This window comes from Rhinatrema bivittatum, chromosome 5, assembly GCF_901001135.1.
Source record: "Rhinatrema bivittatum chromosome 5, aRhiBiv1.1, whole genome shotgun sequence".
Taxonomy (NCBI): domain Eukaryota; kingdom Metazoa; phylum Chordata; class Amphibia; order Gymnophiona; family Rhinatrematidae; genus Rhinatrema; species Rhinatrema bivittatum.
In genome coordinates this window covers 278,256,082-278,272,716 of record NC_042619.1, presented here as the reverse complement: position 1 = coordinate 278,272,716, position 16,635 = coordinate 278,256,082, and the positions used below count along the sequence as shown (strand labels likewise).

The 16,635-nt window shown below is 44.7% G+C and overlaps 1 protein-coding gene across 1 annotated transcript in view; it reads right to left on the bottom strand.

Moving 5' to 3' along the window:
- Positions 1 to 16,635, bottom strand: part of LOC115092766 (disintegrin and metalloproteinase domain-containing protein 9-like) — a 653,043-nt gene that overhangs the window by 106,453 nt on the left and 529,955 nt on the right. Inside the window, exon 10 of the mRNA XM_029604070.1 lies at positions 13,341 to 13,421. Coding sequence (XP_029459930.1) covers positions 13,341 to 13,421 — 81 coding nt within the window. The remainder of the gene's footprint in view (positions 1 to 13,340; positions 13,422 to 16,635) is intronic.

Here is a 16,635-nt window from a genome sequence, read left to right as displayed (position 1 = left end):
GGTCAGACCAAGGGTCCATCAACCCCAGCATCCTGTTTCCAACAGTGGCCAATCCAGGCCATAAGAAACTGGCAAGGACCCAAAAACTAAGTCTATTCCATGTTACCTTTGCTAGTAATAGCACTGGCTATTTTCTAAGTCAACTTAATTAATAGCAGGTAATGGACTTCTCCTCCAAGAACTTATCCAATTCTTTTTTAAACACAGTTATACTAACCTCACTAACCACATCCTCTGGCAACAAATTCCAGAGTTTAATTGTGCGTTGAGTGAAAAAGAACTTTCTCCGATTAGTTTTAAATGTGCCACAAGCTAACTTCATGGAGTGCCCCCTAGTCTTTCTATTATCAGAAAAAGTAAATAACCAATTCACATCTACCCGTTCTAGACCTCTCATGATTTTAAACACCTCTATCATATCCCCCCTCAGCTGTCTCTTCTCCAAGCTGAAAAGTCCTAACCTCTTTAGTCTTTCCTCATAGAGGAGCTGTTCCAGTCCCCTTATCATTTTGGTAGCCCTTCTCTATACCTTCTCCATCGCAATTATATCTTTTTTGAGATGTGGCGACCAGAATTGTAAACAGTATTCAAGGTGCGGTCTCACCATGAAGCGATACAGAGGCATTATGACATTTTCCGTTTTATTCACCGTTCCCTTTCTAATAATTCCCAACATTCCGTTTGCTTTTTTGACTGCCACAGCACATTGAACCGACAATTTCAATGTGTTATCTACTATGACGCCTAGATCTCTTTCTTGGTTAGTAGCACCTAATATGGAACCTAACATTGTGTAACTATAGCATGGGTTATTTTTCCCTATATGCATCACCTTGCACTTATCCACATTAAATTTCATCTGCCATTTTGATGCCCAATTTTCCAGTTTCACAAGGTCTTTCTGCAATCTATCACAATCTGCTTGTGATTTAACTACTCTGAACAATTTTGTATCACCTACAAATTTGATTATCTCACTCGTCATATTTCTTTCCAGATCATTTATAAATATATTGAAAAGTAAGTGTCCTAATACAGATCCCTGAGGCACTCCACTGCCCACTCCCTTCCACTGAGAAAATTGTCCATTTATTTCTACTCTCTGTTTCCTGTCTTTTAGCCAGTTTGTAATCCACGAAAGGACATCGCCACCTATCACATGACTTTTTACTTTTCCTAGAAGCCTCTCATGAGGAACTTTGTCAAACACCTTCTCAAAATCCAAGTACACTACATCTACCGGTTAGGATACACCTTTATCCACATGTTTATTAACTCTTTCAAAAAAGTGAGGCAGATTTGTGAGGCAAGACTTGCCTTGGGTAAAGCCATGCTGATTTTGTTCCATTAAACCATGTCTTTCCATATGTTCTGTGATTGTGATGTTTAGAACACTTTCCACTATTTTTCCTGGTACTGAAGTCAGGCTAACCGGTCTGTAGTTTCCTGGATCGACCCTGGAGTCCTTTCTAAATATTGGGGTTATATTAGCTGTCCTCCAGTCTTCAGGAACAATGGATGATTTTAATGATAGGTAGGGATGTGAATCGTTTTTTGACGATTTAAAATATCGTCCGATATATTTTAAATCATCAAAAATCGTTAGGGCCACGATACAATACCAATTCCCCTGATTTATCGTCAAAAAATCGTAAATCGGGGGAAGGGGGAGGGCAGGAAAACCGGCACACTAAAACACCCTAAAACCCACCCGACCCTTTAAATTAAATCCCCCACCCTCCCGAACCCCCCCCCAAATCGTTTTCCGTACGGAAAATGGCGCCGGCCATACGCCATGGTTCCGGACCCCCACTGAATGACCTCCTGCAGTCGATCTCCTGCCGGCGCCATTTTCCGTACGGAAAACGATTCGCGGCAGGAAATCGCTCCTGGACCCCCAGGGACTTTTGGCCAGCTTGGGGGGGCCTCCTGACCCCCACAAGACTTGCCAAAAGTCCAGCGGGGGTCCGGAAGGACCTCCTGCAGTCGAATCGTGTTGGTCTATGGCCGCCGCCATTTTGCGCCGCCATTTTGCAAAATGGCGGCGCAGAATGGCGCCGGCTGAAGACAACACGATTCAATTGCAGGAGCCCGTTCCGGACCGCCGCTGGACCCCCCGGTAATTTAAGGCATTTGGGGGGGGGGGGATTTGGGGGGGGGGTTTGGGAGGGTGGGGGATTTAATTTAAAGGGTCGGGGTGGGTTTTAGGGTGTTTTAGTGTGCCGGTTTTCCTGCCCTCCCCCTTCCCCCGATTTAGCTACGGACCGCCGCTGGACCCCCAGGTAATTTAAGGCATTTGGGGGGGGGGGTTCGGGAGGGTGGGGGATTTAATTTAAAGGGTCGGGGGTGGGTTTTAGGGGGTTTTAGTGTGCCGGTTCACGATTTTAACGATTTTCACGATACTCTAAACACCCAAACGGCGACGATACAATTCCCTCCCCCTCCCAGTCGAAATCGATCGTTAAGACGATCGAGGACACGATTCACATCTCTAATGATAGTTTACAAATTTTGAATAGGTCTGAAATTTCATTTTTTAATTCCTTCAGAACTCTAGGATGTATACCATCTGGTCCAGGTGATTTATTACTCTTCATTTTGTCAATCAGGTCTACCACATCTTCTAGTTTCACCGTGATTTGGTTCAGTCCATCTGAATCACTACCCATGAAAACCTTCTCCAGTACGGGTACCTCCCCAACATCCTCTTCAGTAAACACAGAAGCAAATAAATCATTTAATATTTCCACAATGGCCTTATCTTCTCTAAGTGCCCCTTTAACCCCTAGATCATCTAATGGTCCAACTGACTCCCTCACAGGCTTTCTGCTTTGGATATATTTTAAAAAGTTTTTACTGTGAGTTTTTGCCTCTACGGCCAACTTCTTTTTAAATTCTCTCTTAGCCTGTCTTATCAATGTCTAACATTTAACTTGCCAACGTTTATGCATTATCCTATTTTCTTCTGTTGGATCCTTCCAATTTTTGAATGAAGATCTTTTGGCCAAAATAGCTTCTTTTACCTCCCCTTTTAACCATGCTGGTAATCGTTTTGCCTGCTTCCCACCTTTCTTAATGTGTGGAATACATATGGACTGTGCTTCTAGGATGGTATTTTTTAACAATGACCACGCCTCTTGCACACTTTTTACTTTTGTAGCTGCTCCTTTCAGTTTTTTTCTAACAATTTTTCTCATTTTATCAAAGTTTCCCTTTTGAAAGTTTAGCACGAGAGCTGTGGATTTGCTTACTGTTCCCCTTCCATTCATTAATTCAAATTTGATCATATTATGATCACTATTGCCAAGCGGCCCCACCACTGTTACCTCTCTCACCAAACTTGTGCTCCACTGAGAATTAGATCTAAAATTGCTCCCTCTCTTGTCGGTTCCTGAACCAATTGCTCCATAAATTTCTCATTTATTCCATCCAGGAACTTTATCTCTCTAGCGTGTCCCGATGATATATTTACCCAGTCAATATTGGGGTAATTGAGTCTCCCATTATTACTGTACTACTAATTTGGCTAGCTTCCCTAATTTCTCTTAGCATTTCACTGTCAGTTTCACCATCTTGACCTGGTGGACGGTAGTATACTCCTATCACTATAGTCTTCCCCGACACAGAAGGGATTTCTACCCATAAAGATTCAATTGTGCATTTAGTCTCATTGAGGATGTTTATCCTGTTGGACTCTATGTCATCCCGGACATAAAGCACCACACCTCCTCCCGGGTGTTCCTCTCTGTCATTGCGATATAATTTGTACCCTGGTATAGCACTGTCCCATTGGTTGTCCTCCTTCCACTATGTCTCTGAGATGTCAGTTAAGTCTATATCATCATTCACTGCTATACATTCTAATTCTCCCATCTTACTTAGACTTCTGGCATTAGCATACAAACATTTCAAAGTTTGTTTTTGTTTGTATTTTCATTCTGCTTTTTAATTGATAGGGATAAGTTAGAATTTTTTAGCTCATGTGAGTTTTTAGTTACAGTCACTTGGACTATTTTTCTAAATATTGGAACCTCACTGTTGGGATGCCCTAATTCTAATGCATCATTAGTATCCTTTGAAGATAGCTCTCTCCGACCCATGCGCTGCTGAGCGATTGTCAGCTTTTCCCTTTGTTCTAGTTTAAAAACTGCTCTATCTCCTTTTTAAAGGTTAGCGCCAGCAGTCTGGTTCCACCCTGGTTAAGGTGGAGCCCATCCCTTCGGAAGAGACTCCCCCTTCCTGAAAAGGTTCCCCATTTCCTAACAAAACTGAATCCCTCTTCCTTGCACCATCTTCTCATCCATGCATTGAGACTCCAGAGCTCTGCCTGCCTCTGGTGACCTGTGCATGGAACAGAGAGCATTTCAGAGAATGCTACCCTGGAGGTTCTGGATTTAAACTACCTAAGAGCCTAAATTTGGCTTCCAGAACCTCCCTCCCACATTTTCCTATGTTGTTGGTGCCCACATGTACCACTACAGCCGGCTCCTCTCCAGCACTGTCTTAAATCCTATCTAGGTGACGCATGAGGTCCACCACCTTCACACCTGGTAGGCATGTTACCAGGCAATCCTCACGCCCACCAGCCAGCCAGCTATCTACATTCCTAATAATCGAATCACCAACTATGACGGCCGAACTAACCCTTCCCTCCTGGGCAGTAGGCCTTGGGGAGATATCCTCGGTGCGAAAGGACAATGCATCACCTGGTTAGCAGGTTCTTGCTACAGGATCCTTTCCTGCCACACCAGGTTGATGCTCTCCAATCATGAGACCTTCTTCCTGCAAGGCAGCACCAGGGCTGCCAGTCTGAAGTTGGGACTTGGCTACTATGTCCCTGAAGGTCTCATCTATATACCTCTCTGTCTGCCTCAGCTCCTCCAGGTCTGCCACTCTAGCCTCCAGAGATCGGACTCGTTCTCTGAGAGCCAGGAGCTCTTTGCATTGCATGCACATGTACAACTTCTCACCGGTGGGTAAAAAATCATACATGTGACACTCAATGATAAAGACTGGGAAGCCCCCCTGCTCCCTTCATCTTTTGTTCAGTTTCTAGTTAAGTTTTAGGTTGCTATGGGAGTAGGAATGTGTCTAATTAACTTCCTTTAAATGTATTAGTGAATTCACTATATGTCTGGTAGTAGCCTACAAGGGACCGATCAAACTCTCAATAAAGTTTTTTTTGTAGTTGGGTTGTTTTTTTTTTGTGAAACTGTCACCTGCTTATAAATTAAAAGATGAGCTAGGGGTAGGGTAGGCGAGGAGTGGGAGGGTTGGGAAATACAAACAGTCTAACATCAGTTAGTCAGCCAGAGTGACTCACTGCTCTCTTAATTAACAAACGTTGGTATCTAATCTAACCAAATCACCCTACCTCAGCACCTTTCCAAGGTGAGTAACTGAACTGAAGTTTTCAACCTTTTTACTTAGGTATACACTGCTCCTATCTGATTTCTAGCTTCTGGCTACTTTTTTTTTTTTTTTTTAATACAAACACTCGGTTCTGCTTACTAGCTGCCTTACAGACTTTTAAAAAAGCAAAATTGCTTACCTTGTAATAGGTGTTATCCCAGGACAGCAGGATGTAGTCCTCACATATGGGTGATGTCACTGTCGGAGCCCTATCCTGGAAAACTTTCTGTCAAAGTTTCTAGAAATTTTTGAGTGGCATCCTGAGCCTACTGAGCATGCCCAGCATGCCATGATCCCTCGAGCCACAGGGGTCTCCCTTCAGTCTCATTTGTAGCAATGAGCGTTAGCCAAAAATAAAATAATAAAACGTACGTATCGGACCCAACTCTGCGGGGTGGTGGGTGGGTTTTGTGAGGACTACATCCTGCTGTCCTCAGATAACACCTTTTACAAGGTAAGCAATTTTGCTTTATCCCAGGACAAGCAGGATGCTAGTCCTCACTTATGGGTGATTAGCAAGCTACAGGCTGAGTCATCTTTGTATTGGACCAACAGTGTACAACTTGTGCAACAGGCACAACAACTGGTGTACTGTTGGGAAAAATGAGGCAGCCTGAAATCACGAAAGGTTGGATGTGGAAGGAGTTGGATCATGCTGGAAACAATTTCTTTAAGACAGATTGTTCATAGGCTGAATCTTGTCATCCTTCCTTGTCGAGACAGTAGTGAGCCGCAAAGGTGTGAAGAGAACTCCATGTTGCGGCTTTACATATGTCAGCTATTGGCAGTGAACGATAGTGTGCTACTGAGGTTGACATTGCTGTTACTAAGTGAGCCTTTACTCACCCCTGGAGAGGAAGGCCTGCTTTTTCATAACAAAATTGTATACATTCTGCAAGCCAATTAGATAGAGTTTGCTTGCCCACCGCTTTTCCAGGTTTGTTTTGATCAAAAGAAACAAAGAGCTGGGTGGATTTCCTATGGGCTGTAGTGCGATCTAAGCAGTACGCATGTGCACGCTTACAGTCCAAGGTGTGTAAAGCCCTCTCTCCTTGGTGAAAGTGTGGTTTTGGGAAGAAGGTAGGCAAGATGATGGATGATTCAAGTGGAATTCCATAACTACCTTGGGGAGAAATTTTGGGTATATACGGAGTACCACTCGGTCATGGAGGAATTTTGTGTAGGGTGAGTATGTAACAAGTGCTTGTAACTCGCTAACTCTTCTTACAGTTGTGATGGCTAGTAAAAATAGTCTTCCAAGTGAGAAATTTAACATCACAGGAATCCATGGGTTCAAAAGGAGAATGCATGAGCCTCGTTAAGACTACATTAAGGTCCCATTCTGTGACCGGTGGTTGGTGTGGAGATTTAAGTTGAATTAAACTTCTCATAAACCTACTAACGAGGGGTTGCAGTGATATTGGTGCATTTCCGACGGTATTGTGGTAAGCTGAGATTGCACTTAAATGTACTCTTACAGATGAGGTCTGGAGACCAGAGTCTGAGAGATGCCATAGGTAGTTTAATAAAGATGATGTAGTGCAGGAAAAAGGGTCAACACTGTTTTGTGTGCACCACGTGGTAAACTGTTTCCATTTAGCACAATAGTTCTTTCGTGTGGAGGGTTTACGTGAAGCTACAAGCACTTTAGAGACATTAGTTGAAAGATTGAAAGGTTGTAGAATCAAGCTTTCAACATCCATGCTGTGAGGGATAGGGATTGAAGGTTGGGATGACGCAACCTGCCCTGATCCTGAGTTATGAAAGTGGGTGCTATGCCCAGGCGAATTGGGTCCCTGATCGAGAGGTCAAGGAGTATCGGAAACCATACTTGTCGAGGCCAATATGGGGCTATGAGTATCATGGACCCTTTGTCCTGTTGTAGCTTCACTAGGGTTTTGGTTATTAGCAGTATCGGAGGATACGTGTATAGAAGACCTGAGATCCAGTGGCGAGCAAAGGCATCCCTGCAGGGAGCAAAAATTGTCTACTTTGTAATTCAGTTGTGATACAAAGAGGTCTACTGTTGGTTGGCCCCAACATTGAAAGATCTTGGTCGCCACTTCTGGATTCAGAGACCACTCGTGAGGTTGGAATTGACGACTGAGGCGATCCGCCACTATGTTGTGAATGCCTGCCAGATAAGTGGCCCGGAGAAATATTGAGTGTGTTAGGGGCCAGTTCCAAATCTGTGCAGCTTCTTGACAAAGGAGATATGAGCCCATACCTCCCTGTTTGTTTATGTACCACATGACTACTGTGTTGTCTGTTTGTATCAGAACAGTCTTGTGGGAAAGGCAGTCCTTGAACTCATGCAGCGCATAACGTATAGCTTGAAGCTCTAGGAAATTTATCTGAAATGTAGCTTCGAGTTTTGTCCAAGTACCTTGAGTCTGCAGATGACCAATGTGTGCTCCCCACCCGAAGGTGGATGCATCTGTAGTTAATGTCACTTGCGTAACCGGTTGTTGGAAAGGTAGGCCTGTGAGCAAGTTGTCCATGTTTGTCCACTATAGGAGCGAGGGCCATAGTTGCTGAGTTACTTGAACTGGATAGGACAGTGGTTGAATGGCCTGTATCCATTGGTTTCTGAGTGTCCATTGAGTGACTCTCATGGCTAATCTGGCCATAGGAGTGACATAAATTGTGGAGGCCATGTGACCTAAAAGAGTGAGGCATAGATGAGCTGTTATTTGAGTGCGTGCACGGAGAGAGCCTGCTAACAAGGCAAGTGTCTGTGCAGGGTCTTTTGGAAGAAAAGCTTTTGACATTATGGTGTTTATTTCTGCTACGATGAATTGTAACAGGTGAGATGGTATGAAGTGGGATTTCTGGTAGTTGATGAGGAATCCCAACGAATGGAGTAGAGTTATTGTGAGCTTGAGAGAGTTGAGAGCTCCTTGTCTTGTTTGGCTTTTGATGAGCCAATCATCCAGGTAAGGAAACACGTGCACGCCTTCCTTGTGCAAGTGGGCGGCTGCCACTGCCAGGCACTTTGTGAACACTCGAGCTGCTGAGGCAAGACCGAATGGTAGCACCTTGTACTGAAAATGTTGACTTCCTACTCGGAATCACAGATACTTGCAATGAGGAGGGAATATTGGAATGTGAGCGTAAGTGTCTTGAATATCCAAAGAACAGAGCCAATCTCCTTTGTGAATTAGAGGTAGCATGGTGCCAAATGACACCATCCTGAATTTTTCTTTTTTCATGTATTTGTTGAGTTTCTGGAGGTCCAATATGGGACGTAGACCTCCTGTTTTCTTTGGAATGAGGAAATAACAGGCGTAGAATCCTCTGCCATGCTGAGGCCGGGGAACTGGTTCCATGGCCCTGGCTCTCAGAAGGGTGGATAATTCTTTTTGTAAGAGTGTGGATTGATTGTTTACTGTCCAAGACGAGGTGGGTGGTGTATCGTTTGGTACAGTGAAAAAGTCCAGGTGGTTTCCTTGAGATGTTATCGAGAGTACCTATTGGTCTGTGGTGATGTGTGACCAATTGTGCTGGACGAAAGTGATCCGACCTCCTACTGGCAAATTTGGGGTCAGATTGGTAGGTAGGCTTCTGTTCCCCGGTAAGATTTCAAAATCCCGAAGTCGTGCCTGTTTGCGGAGGGGGTTGAGCTCTAGGTGCTCTTGGTTGTCAGGCCTGCGGTCTTTGTGCTGGCCTAGATGACCTTCCACGGCAGGAGGTGGATAGTACCACCGTGGCCTATAATATGGCCATTTTGAATCTTTCCTTGGGAGTCTTCGTGAAGATGTTTGAGACTCCTGAGGAGCAGAGGAGAGCTGTCTCAAGGTTTCTGAATGTTCCTTCAGCTGGGAAACTGCCTCTTTTACTTTATCTCCAAAGTGATTGTCCCCTGCACAAGGGAGATCAGCAAGTTTCTCCTGTACTTCTGGTCTCAGGTCGGAGGCCTTGAGCCAGGCCCATCTGTGGGCACTTATACCAGTGGCAGACATTCTTGATGAAGTCTCAAAGCTATCGTAAGCTGCACAAACTTCGTGTTTCCCAGCCTCCAGGCCCTTATGGATGATACTACTGAAGGAATCTTGGAATTGCTGGGGAAGAGATTCTGAGAGCTGCTGAATTTGTTTCCACAAATTATACTGATATTGCGTCATATATAGTTGGTAGGACACAATTCTGGAAACTAACATGGACCCCTGAAACATTTTCCTGCCTATGGTATCCAAAAACCTGTTGTCTTTTCCAGGAGGATTGGATGAATGAAGCTTTATTCTTTTTTACCTCTTTTGAGCTGACTCAGCTATTACCAATTGATGGGGTAGTTGAGTTTTTTGGAAGCCTGGGATATGTTGGACTAGATACGTAGCATCAGTTCTTTTATTCACCGGTGGTATGGTGCAGAAATGTTCCCATAGCCTGTGTTGTAAGTCAACTAGGACTTTGTGAACTGGAATTGCCAGGACTTCTTTAGGTGGGTCCACGAATTGTAATACCTCCGGAGTTTTTTGTCTAGTATCCTCTTCAGATTCCAGCTGAAAGGGGATGGTGTCAGCCATATCCTTGATGAAATTTGAAAAGGAAAGGTCCTCTGGAGGGGATTCCTCTGGAGGAGAAGGTTCTGAGAGGACTTCCTCTGAGGAAGAATCAGTGTTTGGATCCTCACAAGTGTCCAGTGAACGTGGAAGAGGAGGAGTTGATGGGATAGGAAGAGATGGCATTGACGGCATCGATGGTTTCTCTAGTGCCTTTGATGGAAATAGTGGAGAAAATGATGGGCGTGAACATGAGATTCCCGATGGACCTGGAATAGGTTCAGTCATCGGTACTACCTTCACTATTTCTTCTTCCCTTGGTGTTGGCATTGGTACATCTGGTGGTTGTACCAGGATGGCACTTATGAGTGTGTCCAATTTTGTTAAAATTGGCGCGAAAAAGGACATATCCGGCATAGGCATCGGTATGAGTTGGAGTGGGACCGGCGATAGAGTCGGCGATGGCATTGGAATAGGCACCGGTGACGGGATTGGAACCGGTACTGGCGATTGTGCTGGCATCAATGGGGGAATCGTGATCGGTGCTGGCATCGGAGGCGTGTCACGGAGTGCATCCCGAACTGCCTGGCAGATGTAACCGTCCAGTTCCACCCTCATAGCTGGTGAAACCAGAGCAGCTACGGGGGGAGGCAGCGAAGGCCATACCGGTACCTCTGCAGGGCCCTGTGGAGGTACGGTTCCCGGCACCGATATCAGTGGGGATCGCCTAGCAGTCGAAGGCCTTGGTGGACATGGAGAGTCCTCTCTCCAAGGTTTCTTCGGAGGTGATTCAAAACTTGTCGATGGAACTCTGGTTATCAGATCCATTTCAGGATCGTGAAGCCTCCAGTGTCGATGACGATGCTTCTGCTGATGCTCGACGCCTTTCTCGATGACAGATGTAGACTTTATCGATGATTTTGAAGGGGTCAGTGACAGCAATCACCTGCTTAATCCGGTCTACGTTTTTTAAGGACGACCTCCCTGATCGCTCCAGCCGGAGATGACTGTGTGGAAGTTGAGGTTGATGGCATTAGTTGGAGATGGAATAAATGTTCCATCTTCTCCATGCGGAGTCTTCTGCCTTTAGGCGTCATCTCGGCGCATCTTGGGCACGTCGAAATGTCATGTCCCTCGCCGAGGCAAAGTACACACTCAATGTGTGGGTCCGTGATGGACATAGTAAAGCAACAATTCGGGCACTTTTTGAAACCCGTAGCCATAATGAAGGTCGGACAGCCGTCGACGACCTTGTGACACGGTTTAGTGGTAACAGAACCAACCGGAAAAATTTAAAGACTTACCGGGATGGGAAAAAAGGGAGAACCCTATGGTGCTCTAAAGTTTTTCCAAGTTTTCCTAAGTTTTTTATGTAGTGAAAATTCACCACACAGGTCTCCTATAACCGCGAGGCTAATGGCTTCGCGGAAAAAAGAAGACTGAAGGGAGACCCCTGTGGCTCGAGAGATCATGGTATGCTGGGCATGCTCAGTAGGCTCAGGATGCCAGTCAAAAGTTTCTAGAAACTTTGTCAGAAAGTTTTCCGGGGTAGGGCTCCATCAGTGACGTCACCCATATGTGAGGACTAGCATCCTGCTTGTCCTGGGATAATAAACACACTAACTACTGTTTACTAGCTGCCTTACTGACTATTTAAAAATACAAACAGTCTAACTTGTTTATTTGCTGCCTTACTGACTATTAAAAGCACAAACACACAAACACACTAAATAATATTCCCAAATAGTTTACTTTGCCCCAATACTTTAAAAAAAGACACTGTCCCAAGCAAAAACTTACTGATTCCTTTCAGCCACTAGCAAGGTGATTCTCTCCTCTAAGTGCTCCCACTGAGGATTCATTAAATATGACCATTCAAATACAGGCCAGAAAATATAGTGTTGCACTGGAGGTGGATTAATGGGCTGAGATGGAGTTGGCGGAACCCGCAGGCAAGAGCCCATGGGTCCCCACTTTCAGCAGGTGGAACGGGCTGAAGTTAAAAGCCACTAGAGCTTCACCTATACCAGCCCACATCCCCTTGGGTTGAGCCTTTGGGTGCCGGAGTCGGCAGGCGGGCCTTGAGATAGTATAGTAGTAGCAGGTAGTTCAGCCCTGAGACAGCAGACAGCAGGTGGCGTAGTTCTACCCAGGACAGGTTACAGAATGGAAACCCAAGCACTGATGAACTGGAACAGACTGAGGGTGCTTGAGCACAAAGGTACTGAAGCCCTAAGAGTCCACATCCCAAGGATAGAGTGCAAAGGGTCACTGATGAGCTTGAACTGAGGCTGGTGGCCAAATGATGGTATAGCAAGCAACAAGGAACTTGGAACGTAAAGTCTATATCAAAGTCATACGTAGCATTGGTCAGGGCGTGGAGAAGGCAGGCATCGTCAGGAGTAGCAATGGTCGGAGCACAGAGAAAACAGGCGTGGACAGGTGGGCAGAGGTCAGGCTTGGAGAAGGCAATGTGGTCAGGCAAGCAGAGGTCAGGCTTGGAGAAGACAACATGGTCAGGGAGGCAGAGGTCAGGTTTGGAGAAGGCAACGTGGTCAGGCAGGCAGAGGTCAGTATCAGGAAGTCAATCACAACAAAGAGACAGACGGGGAGGACTGAAGACATTGGAACAGGAATGAAGACACAACGAGGCAACAAGTACTTGGAACCATGGAAAGACAAATCAAGGAGACCTGTTGCAAAAGCAATTCCTTCAGAGAAAACCAGGGAATTTATACTGAGCAGGACATGCCGTCAATATCCAGGGTCTACGGCCTGGTTCCCGCCATGGGCCCTTTAAAATGATCAAGGAGCCACGCGCGTGCCTAGAGGGAGGCGCCACGCTGCTGGAGACTCGGCTGGTGTGGATATCCCGGCTTGAGGGCCCGGGACGCGAGGCAAGGTCCGAGGTGCTGGAATAGGGATCCCAACTGGAAGGCCCAGGACGAGATGCAGAGGCAGAGGCACTGGCAGGGGTCCACTGTCGGAGCCGGCTGCCTGCCGCTGCCAAGGAGGAAGAACTGGGTCCCGCGGGCTGCACAGCAAGGTACGAGGTCCGCCTCACGGGGTTGCCACAGGCGGTGAGCGTAACATATAGAGGACAGTTTTTAGATCCATCTGGAAGTTGCAGGCCTGCAAGCTGATTTTGAAAGGGAAACTCCCTGCAGAATTTCCCTTTAAAATTAAGCAGGCCAGCCTGTGCCATAGGGATCTCTTACATTTGTACTTTGTACATGCAATTTAGCCTTTGAAAATTGCTACAATATAAGCCTTCGAATTATCAATAGGTTTTAACCAATTTAAGTGCACAGAATTCCTATCTTTCACCCAATAATTAGCAGTTATAATTGAGAAGAAACCTGTCAGACAGAACTAACACATTGAACAAATTATGTTGTTTTGCTGAAACTTCATTTTTTTACCTACCCCTTTTCCATTGCACTTTGCTGTCACGTCACAATCATAGTCCAGAATTTTATCAGAGACACATCTTCCATTCATACAAATCTTTAAAATGAACATGTACAAAATAAATACATAGGTAAGTAAATAGAAACAACAGGCAAAGAGATGACAGTGTAATGTCATCAACTGAGCTCTTTTATTAGTCTTTTCCTTAGATTTTATAACTTAAAAACTTTGATCTTGCAAACATAGGGGGTCATTTATCAAATCGCATTAGATCCCTAATGCAGGCGATAACACCATAACGCTTGCAAAAAATACCATGTTGCAAAATGCATATGCAAATTTAGAAATTTTATTCAAGTGGGAGGAGTAAATGGAAATGAGGGTCAGTTAGCGTGGTGTGCGATAGAGTAACCAGGTTTTAGCCCCAGAAATAACTACACCTTTTTCCTGTGTGTGCGTGTGCAGCCAAAAACATTTTTTCACAGATTTCAAGTGAGAGAGAGAGCGAGCCTCTGTGTAGGCTCACATATAAGTCAACTTTTTATACCAATGTAAGAGGGGGCGTTCTGAATTTGGGGTGATGCACTTGATGCACTCTCTACCTAGCTGCTATCAAGCTAGTTAGAGAATAAATTGTGTAAATCTAATCTTTGTATATCTTTATTCACTCCAAATCATTTAAAATCTTCACTGATGTCTACTGTGCGGTTCGTATCTCTGTCTAAGCAGGTAAAACCGGCACCCAAAACCTAGCCCACCATCAAAACATCCCCCCGAGTTACTAGTTGCCCCTCTTACAGTGGTATAAAAAGTTAACTAATATGTGAGCTTCCAAAGAGCCTCTCTCCCTTGCTCTCTCACCCAAATCATCTTGGTCAGTCAGCACCAGGAAAATTAGCTCTATTTATAGCAAAATGATGAATTTAGGCCTTAGTTTTATGTCATTCAGTGTTGTGAAATCTTGTCAAAATACTAATACATAGGAATAATTCTTCAATGTAAGATTTCTTTTTAACTCAATATGATACACAGTCCTAAACAGGGCATTCTGGCACTCCCAGGCCAGAACTGCCACTTTGAGCCAATTGACGGTGTACTACTAACAGGTCTGGTTTTCAGGATAACCAAGATGAATATGTACGATATATATTTGCATATAGTGGAAGCAATGCCTGCAAATATACTTTTGAAAATTGCTATGATATGCTATTGAATTGTCAATAGGTTTTACCCACATTAAGGGCACTTATTGCGAGTAAATGTTCTTTTGAAAATTGCTACGATAGATTGTTACATTTATATTTTACTTTCAAAATTATCATGATAGTGTACAGAAGTGTTACTGATAGGCAAGTACCTCAATATTCCTTGGGAATTTAAAAGTTCTAACAAAAAAAAAATCACTGAATTTTCTTTGTTATAGCAAAATCATTTTCATCTCACCTTATTTGTTATAACATTGAAATTCCAGGTAAAATAAAAACTGAAAAAGAATGTCCCTAAATATGCTGCACTAACAGAAGACCTTAAATTAACATACCTTAACAATAAATTGAAAATAGTAGCAGAAGTGCAAAAGCAGTAGAGATATGAAGAAAATAAAAAAGGATGATAAAAAATATATTTAGACAGAAACCAAAACAATTGTTTAGGGGACAGGGACAAGGAAAAACCAATAGTGCCGTTAAAACAGCAACTAAAGCGGAAACAGAAGAGTTTTGTAGAACTGAGTAGAGAAGCAGAATGATTACCCAGCATTCAGGAGAACATGGAAAGGCCAGACATCAGAGCTATGGAATGGTCTGCAGTAATAAAGAGAGAGCTAGAAGACAGATTTTTAAAAAGCCTCAAACTGGACTAGTCCTGCCCTGATGGGACTCAAGCAATTAATATCTTCACAAGATCTGAGAAACTGGAAAATCAGTTGACCAGAATTAACATCACAATGATTCACCACAGGAAGAAAACTTCTCTTTCCCAAAGGAACCCCAAGCAACATCGCCAGAAATTTTCAATCAATAACATGTTTACCTAGAGTCTACAAGCTGTTTACTGCAATAGATGCAGAAAGAATATATACCGTAATCATATGGAGGTCAAATATTTAAAAAGAAGTCTAATGAAGAATATTTTGCTAAGTTTAGCCAGATAAGTCATCCTTGGTATTCAGTGGGATAATTGTTCCACTGAATATCCCCAAATAAAGTTATCTTTTTTTTCAAGCTCCACACCCTAAAACGTATCAAGCCGCTCTTACACCCATATGACTTCCGCACAGTTCTTCAGGTAACCTTACTATCAAAGATTGACTACTGCAACACTCTGCTATTAGGCCTACCTAAAACACGCTACAACCATTGCAAATGTTGCAAAATGCTGCAGCCCGCATAATTACTGACACACACCGCCACGAACACATTACGCCTGTACTTCAAGCTCTACATTGGCTTCCTGTTGCATCCAGGATTATATACAAAGCTATCACACTAATACATAAAGCCATCCACAACAACAATATGAATTGGTTCCCGGAACACCTACACTTTAAAGATTCTTTCCGACCAACTAGACCACAGCATCTAGCCAGACTACCGATCCCCTCACCGAAAACGACCAAACTTGCATCTACAAAAGCACGTTCGTTCATCATAGCAGGATCAACTATTTGGAATAGCATGCCCTCTGACCTACGCCAAGAAGCATGCCACAAAAAATTTAAACAAAACTTAAAAACATGGTTATTCAGAAAAGCTTACAACTAACTGTCTGGGTTCAATTCCTATACACTCCTATCCCCTCCATTACCTCTTGGTCTCCCCCTTCCCACTACGTCCCATCCTTATCCTAATTCATTCCCTATGGCAGGGGTCGGGAACCCATGGCTCGCGAGCCAGATATGGCTCTTTTGAGGGCTGCATCTGGCTCGCAGACAGTCCCCACACTTTCCCGCTGACCCAGCTGCTCCCCGGTCCTCCTCCGCCCGGGCTTAAAATGCTGTCAGCCCGGGCGGAACGCGGCAGGACAGCTGGAGTCAGCGGCACCGGCGTGCTCTCTTTGCCCCCCCCCCCCCTCGCGGCCCGGAAGAGGAAGTGAAGAGTATCGGGTGCCTGCGCGGCAAGAAGAGGCCACGCTAGTGCGCTCGGCATCGGCCCGAAGAAAAGAAGACTGCAGCGCGGCTCGGAGGAAAATGAAGAGGTTCAACCGCGGCCAATGGGACTCCGCCTCCGCGAGGGCTGAAAATGAAGAGGTTAGCGTTGGGAGGAGGCTGCTGCTGCCGCGAGTTCCCGGGGTGGGGGAGAGAGAGAGTGAA